The sequence below is a fragment of the Lingula anatina genome, chromosome 1, assembly GCF_051362555.1.
Source record: "Lingula anatina isolate TDL-2025a chromosome 1, LinAna3.0, whole genome shotgun sequence".
In the NCBI taxonomy this organism is placed as follows: domain Eukaryota; kingdom Metazoa; phylum Brachiopoda; class Lingulata; order Lingulida; family Lingulidae; genus Lingula; species Lingula anatina.
Window position 1 is genome coordinate 17,335,392 of NC_141767.1, and position 7,263 is coordinate 17,342,654.

The 7,263-nt window shown below is 36.7% G+C and overlaps 2 protein-coding genes across 3 annotated transcripts; one reads left to right on the forward strand and one right to left on the reverse strand.

Annotated features, from left to right (window-relative positions):
* Positions 1-299: 299 nt before the first annotated feature.
* Positions 300-3,765, forward strand: LOC147764027 (uncharacterized). The gene is made up of 4 exons (XM_087000098.1): positions 300-366; positions 771-975; positions 1,246-1,474; positions 1,687-3,765. Exons 2-4 carry the CDS (start codon positions 792-794, stop codon positions 3,098-3,100), a joined length of 1,827 nt encoding a protein of 608 aa, XP_086856224.1. The 5' UTR covers positions 300-366; positions 771-791; the 3' UTR covers positions 3,101-3,765.
* LOC147764028 (uncharacterized) lies at positions 3,481-7,005 on the reverse strand. 2 transcript variants are annotated; one of them, XM_087000100.1, is made up of 5 exons: positions 6,666-7,005; positions 6,313-6,447; positions 5,912-6,046; positions 5,531-5,629; positions 3,481-5,172 (listed from the first exon to the last, which is right to left on the reverse strand). In XM_087000100.1, exons 2-5 carry the CDS (start codon positions 6,365-6,367, stop codon positions 4,115-4,117), a joined length of 1,347 nt encoding a protein of 448 aa, XP_086856226.1. In that variant the 5' UTR covers positions 6,368-6,447; positions 6,666-7,005; the 3' UTR covers positions 3,481-4,114. The 2 variants fall into 2 exon arrangements, with proteins under 2 accessions (XP_086856226.1, XP_086856225.1); XM_087000099.1 differs by lacking the exon at positions 6,666-7,005 and having other exon boundaries at positions 6,313-6,633.
* Between the last annotated feature and the right edge of the window lie 258 nt (positions 7,006-7,263).

Here is a 7,263-nt window from a genome sequence, read left to right on the forward strand (position 1 = left end):
TTCGACGTCCTACGCAAGTGCCAATATCTAAGCACGTGTGGTGAAGAAGTAAAAATGGCATTTATTCGAGTGTGGAACGTTGAGGGGACTTGGAAAGTGCATTGCACTGGAAGGTAATTAGAATAATTATTATTATAAGATTACTGTACACAGTGATTAAACTAACTGCTGCTGGCATAACCAATGGGAATGGGGTTTGGGTGATGTTATCAAAGCTATGGCTTCTATGGCTTCAGCTCCATGGCTTCATTTGGTTTGTATATAAATGCAAGCCTTGCAGGAGAGCGTAAACACTTGCTTGCAGACTTTTTAGAAGAGAAGACATTGTTGTTTCCTGCATTCAGATTACCAGCACTTTTGATATATGTAAGTACAATGCTAATGTGCTATTTTCTGGCATGTTAAATTGTTACTACCCATGTATATTTGATTTACCACGTGCTTTCATTCTTTACTGTAAGTTGTAACCAGTAACATATTAAACATATGGACTTCTCATATCTATGCCCATAATATATCTATGCTTAATTTTTAAACATTGCTTATTATTGTTTCGTGTAAATTAAAAGTTGCAGCTACCTTGTAACAGTGAATTATATTATCTACCGTAATATTTATATGAACAGAGTATGATCTTGTTAATAAGTGTCTCATTCAGTAATGGATATTATTTTTTTTTTCTTTTGGGAAGTTTGGCATTAAACAAAATTTACAGTTTGACAAAATGCTCTTATTTTTTAACTTTAGACACTTTCCATTATATTTTGCAGCTTAATTATTGTACAAGCACAATGGCATATGATTATCAAGAAGGACTGCCTAATGAAGCCAAGACTCGATACAAAATGAAGTTAAACCTGGTTGGGATCAATCAGTGCCCCTACAAAGAACCTGCTGACAAGTGGACTAATGACATGAAGGAGTGGCCAGCTACATATTATGGAGATATATATCATTATTTGATCAAATCTCCTCGTAAGTAAAAATCTTTGAGTAAATATAGAGATTTCCATTGTTGTTTCATATAAGCAGAAATGAAAAGTGTTTTCATGAAAATGACCTCAGCCTGCCTTTATTTTCCAAGTGTTAATAGAATGTGTTAGTGTCCAGTCTTATATATGGTTAAAAAATTAAACCAGGTTCGGAAGATCATGTCAGCTTATTCAAACAGTGGAACACCTTTACAATTTTCACATCTACTTAATCAGAAATTTTTATTTATTTCTTTTTTCATCTTGTTGACAGGTCTGTATTCCCCAGAAGCAATGGAAAACTACAAGTCTTTGGATGCCCATGTTTTTTTCACCTCTGGCTGGGTACAGACTGTGTATCATTACAAGACAAGTAGAGGGGATTTTATCCTAAAAGCAGATGTGAAACCTTCATGGCGTGTGACAGAGGAGCCACATCACCCATGGGTGGCCTTGAGCAAAGATGGAAAAGTTCTTACTGCACACTGCGATTGCATGGCAGGGTAATTATCTTTTTCAGTAGTGATTCTTGCAATTGCATGGCAGGGTAAATAGTTAGTTAATCTTAAACTAATCTTAAACTGTGCAATGCACTCTTTAGCCTTTAAAAATATTAAATATTGAAAATAAAATTTAGATGGTTATGAAAATGCACATTTCCTCCATCTGGAGAGTAACCTGTACAAATTATGAACATTTGCTCTTTATTTTTTAGTTTGGGAGAGACATGTTCTCACATTGGAGCAGTGTTATACAAGGTGGAAGCCGCAGTTAGACTAGGTTTCACAACCTCTGCCTGCACTGATTTACCTTGCCAGTGGAATGAGTGTTATGTAAAAGATGTTGAACCAGCTCCCATTGCATCTATAAAGTTCTATAGTGAAAAAGCTAAGAAAAAGCTCAGGGAGAGCACCAGAGTCCACAGGGAATTGCCGAGGCCAGCCACTGATGAGGAACAACACAGATTCCTACAGTCTATTAAACATCTAGGGACTGCTGTAGTAGGACTAAGTGCCTGGAGTGATTACAACGAGGCCTTTATAGAAGACAATTCTGATGATTTAGCCCCTGTATCCATGGTTCCAGACAATCTGAGAACTCTCTATGAGGAAAAGTATACAACCATTAGCAAGGCAGATATGGTTGATCTGTGTAATGACATTTATAGAAAACATACCATAACCCCTGAGGAAATTAAAAGTGTTGAAGAGAAAACCAGGTTGCAATCCTCATCCTCGGCCTGGCATGAAGTAAGGACTGGAAGAATAACTGCATCTGTTGCTGGTGACATTATGCAGACAAGCATTGCCAAGCCATCCTCTACACTGCTACAGAAAATTTGCAACCCATCTGACCAGCCTCTTAGAGTACCTGCTATTGAGTGGGGGAGGGAAAATGAGGAAAATGCATATGAGCTGTATAGGCATGTCGTTCAAGAAGATCCGCGCAAGCCAAAGCTGTGCCCATCAGGAAATGTATATGTGGCAGACCATGTTGGGCTTCAACATTCTGAGGCCCAATTAGCAAAGTCAGGATTGCTGTTATCACCAAACAAACCACATTTTGGTGCATCACCAGATGGAATCATCACATGTTTATGTTGCGGACTTGGTGCTCTTGAAATTAAATGCCCTTTCAGCTGTCGCGAGAAAACCATGGAGGACAACGTATCCAAGGAGAATTTTTGTCTGGATGATACATTTTCTCTCAAAAAAAAACACAAGTACTATGCCCAAGTACAGCTTCAGATGTACGTGGCTGATGCCCAGTATGTTGACCTCGTTGTTTGGACCCCTGTGGATTGTGTGATTACGAGGGTAATAAGGGATGACCCTTTCATCACAGACATGGCAACCAAACTGGATACTTTTTGGCTCCATTGTGTCCTGCCAGAATTGTTGACCCGGCAGTTGGAAAATGCTTCAGCAAATAGTCAATCATCAACTGTGGGCAACAATTCCAAGGTTTATTGTCTTTGCAGGTCACCCAGCGAAGAAGAACCCATGGTTGGTTGCGATGCCTGTGATGAATGGTTCCATATCAGGTGTCTTAAATTAAAACGTGTGCCAAGGTCTAGAGTTTGGTATTGTAAAAGTTGCAGAAACAAAAAGAGACAAAAAAAGCAGTAAGTTAGATTGAAAAGTTTTGATTGGTGTCTGATAAAACCATTGATTAGATTCAAGCCTTGTGTTTAGTATCTTGTGATGAAGTACAGTTGGAATTTGTTGATTTCAGTATATATAGTTTCATATCAGGTGTCTTATATTAAAATTGAAATGTGTGCCAAGGTCTAGAGTTGTAAAAGGCGCAGAAGCGAAAAAGACAAAAAAGTAGTAAGTTTTATTGAAAAGTTCAGTGTTTAGATTAGTTTCTGATAAGATGATCGAGTTGGAATTTGTTGATCTCAGTATATATAGTTTCATATCAGGTGTCTTAAATTAAAATTGAAATGTGTGCCAGGGTCTAGAGTTGTAAAAGGTGCAGAAGCAAAAAGAGACAAAAAATGTAGTAAGATTTATTGATGTTTTATTGAAGTGTTAAGTTTGGTTTCCAGTAAGGCCATTGATGATGTAGGTTACAGTTCTTTATTTCAGTTATATAGACCTCCAATATAGGTTTCCAATAAGGCCACTGATGATGTAGGTTACAGTTCTTTATTTCAGTTATATAGACCTCCGGCCTTGCATTACAATTGTTCTTACATAACACTTTTTCCTTTAGAACAATAACAGAAGAAATAATAGATGACTGCATGGTGCATTTAAACTTAAATAAAATTTATATTACAGTAGTAGTAAGCTGTAGTCTTCTTTTTTTGCATTTATCTGCGTAACACAAGAGTTTCTTTTGTACCCAAGGATCTTATAAATAAATCCTTCTTACTCACATTTCAATTGCAAAAGTTCTCTAACCATTTGATTCTAAATGTTAAATTAGTGGATAACCTGAATAATATTTAAAAATACACATTTTGACCAGCCAATTTTATTAATAAGTCCCTCTATTGAAATGACAATGCAATTTTAAATCTGTACAGCTACAACAACTTTTTGACAGTATTATTAATATAAATATAAAATACAAGTAAAATGAAATCACTGAACCAAAACCAACCCTGGGCCTGCACAAACTGACATTACTTCTTAAACAATGCCAGGTCCCAAATTGGATAAAACAGCACACACTGTAATTATTTTATCTGCACTTGATATGGCCATGTCCTCACTCTCATCTTTCATGCTTTGCACACACCGTAGTGGTAATGTGCCCTTTAAAATAGTGAACCTGTTTTTTAACAAACCAATTACTCTTTCAACATGTATCCTGACTGAGGAAACACTTCTCGACTTTTCAACATCTCTAGCAGATAATTGCTTCTGTCCTTTTGTAAACGAGGGACTTAAAAGGTGACAACCACACTTAGATGCAAAATCATCTTGCAACAAAAAACCCCTGTCAGCAAGAATCTGATCTCCAGGAAGATGATATTTGCTGCTAATGAAATCTGAGTCACGGACAATTTTAATATCAGATGCTCTACCACCCCAGGCTTTGGATATAAAGTTCACAGAACCACGTGGGTTACAAGAAATAAAAAATTTCATAGTAGTGTGCTTTTTGTAGTTACTATAAACCTGGGCACGTGCTAGTAGATTTTTGGGGGATTCAATAAACACTTCGAAACAGTCTATAATTGAGGTTAAACGTGGGAACTTCTTCTTAAACACTGATGGCAGTGTTTTAAACATGTTATCTCTATCACTCCATTTTACCATGAATCCTAGTTTACTGTACATCTCATCCATTAACCTCCAAAAAGTGTCAATGAAAGTTGATTTTGGTATGCCCTTGACATGTGCCAGAAACTCAAATGTTAAATTATGTCGCAACTTTACTAGTGTCAAAAACAACTGTTCTTTTAGAGGAAGACTAGAACCTGGTTGTAAAAATGGACTTAGAAAAGTCAAAATCTGCATGAACATAGTCCAAGAAATACCAGTCATCATCTGGCAAGCACTGTCGTTACCTTCGACAGAGGATGTGGAGAATGAAGTTAGGGTAAGTAGTTTCTCCATGCTCTGGATCCGTGCATGAGCATCATCTCTCTCCCTTCTCAGATTCTCAATTTCCAAGTATAACTCATCTCTTCCCATTTCGCTCAGTGGCTTATCTATGAGCTTGGCCTCATCCTGGACAGGTCCTGAAAAAACAGTTGTATTGAGAGATTAAGTGAGATTATAGTGTAAATTACTGGATTTAAAAAAATCATATTGTATAAAAATACTTCATCTTGAATCAAATGATATATACACTAATTCTATGCTTTGTGGCATCTGGGTCATAATAAATAATTTATTCAGCTTTAAGTGTTATAATTTAACATTGTTCCCTGTTTAAGCTTCTTCTGACACTTCCCTATTATGCTTATTCATAATCAAGGATTAATTAAAGTATAAAATATCTATCAAGGCCAAAAGATAATATATGTAATGGGTGCTTATTCATTGTGCTGTTAACTGAATATATTCTGACACTGCAATATGGTGTCATTCACATACCTTCTTCAGAAGTAGGCATGCTGGTTGAGGTATCATCTTCAGACTGGTCGCATTCTGTTAGCTCTTCTTTACAGCTCTTCTTTCGCCTTGTGTCAATAACTAGAAGGAAACATCACAAGTCAAAAGGGAGTTACTGTAAGAGTATATTTGATAATAAAGTTTGGTATAGAAATGCAGGTAAAATTCAAACATAGCAGTAATGTCCAATAAATACTAAAACAGGAATAAATTTGCATCAGCAGAAATTCTAAACCATTGATAATACACCTAAGAGAAAGTTTCACTCATATGCCGCCCTGTACAGCTAGAACAAGTAGAATTGCCTCAATATTCAAATTTAATAGATTTATGTATATTAACTATGATATATTGAATATGTACCTGGTGTATCTGAGCTTCTTTTTGTCGCACGTGAATAACGTCCCATGATTGATGCAGACTTTTCATCAGTCTTTACTTTGTGGGGAAATAATGTAGGGATGTAATCTGGGTGGCTGGCATCTCGAGCTTTCACTCCTGAGAAGAAAAAAAAAACTTATTTTAAGTATAATTTTGATTACAATATATAAGCATTAAAGCAAAAACCATCAATGAAGCCCCACACTTCATATTTGAGGAAGCATTACATGTTCTAATTACTTTGGTCTCAACGCTCCATCCCTTTTACTTTTAATACAGATATAGGTACTGTATATAGATGTATATTAACATACATTTATAATGATTATCAATATAACTCTCTTAATCAAATACCAAACAATGTTAATTTACATTCTCCTTACCTGTTATGAAATGAGCTGAACAGACATACACATGTCTAGAACTAGGGGACCACATCTTGTTGTGATCGACAACCCCGTCTTCTGTGACATAAGCACGACCTATGGCTTGTAACCATTTTTCTTTTCTCTCTTCATCTTTAGGAATTACAAAAAATTTCCTTTCTGGGTTTTTTACACTGTTGGCAGTGCAATCTGGTACACAGCAAGCTTTCACCATCGTTAATGTGTGATTGAGTTAAAGATAAACATTGTACGGACCCTTTTATACCAGTAAATCTATACCAAACCAAATCTTACCTGTCACATTTAGCAGCAGTGCAATGTCAACTGTAATTAGTACAACTGGCACCTACCTAGATAAAATCAATCGCTTCCTGAGGGTGTTCTATTTGGGGAGGTGTGAATCTTAGGCTCATCCAGGTACGCATAGTGTCTTTGTAATTTACTGCTGTCAGATTCCTATCAGAGATAACGATCGGCGGTTAAGGTCGATTTTATCTCTTAACCAGGTGAGCAGCGGCTAATTGCACAGGCCATCAAAGGAAAACAACCAGGTAAATAGCTTATCCTCACTGACACAAGTGGTCAAGCTCTGTGAAGTGTGACATGATCGGACAAAGTCTGCCGATATTTACACACAAGCCAATGCGATCCGCCATGTTTTCCCGCATTGTTTTACCCCAGATGCCAGTTGCCAAGGACGTGTGACGTCAGCCCGACTGTCCCTATCGACAATTTAAACAACTTCAAGAAAGAAGGGGCTTGTTTTTGAACAAAAGCTGTATTAAAGTTATAAAGTTTGAACATAATAAGCAGTATACATGTACATGTTTTTCCTTTTATTTATTACTAGTAGTAGTCGAGAAGGCACATGAGATGGTGACGACGGACGCAGGCTAAATGTACATGTCCAGAAACACCATGTTTGGCCATGATATAATAACTCATTAA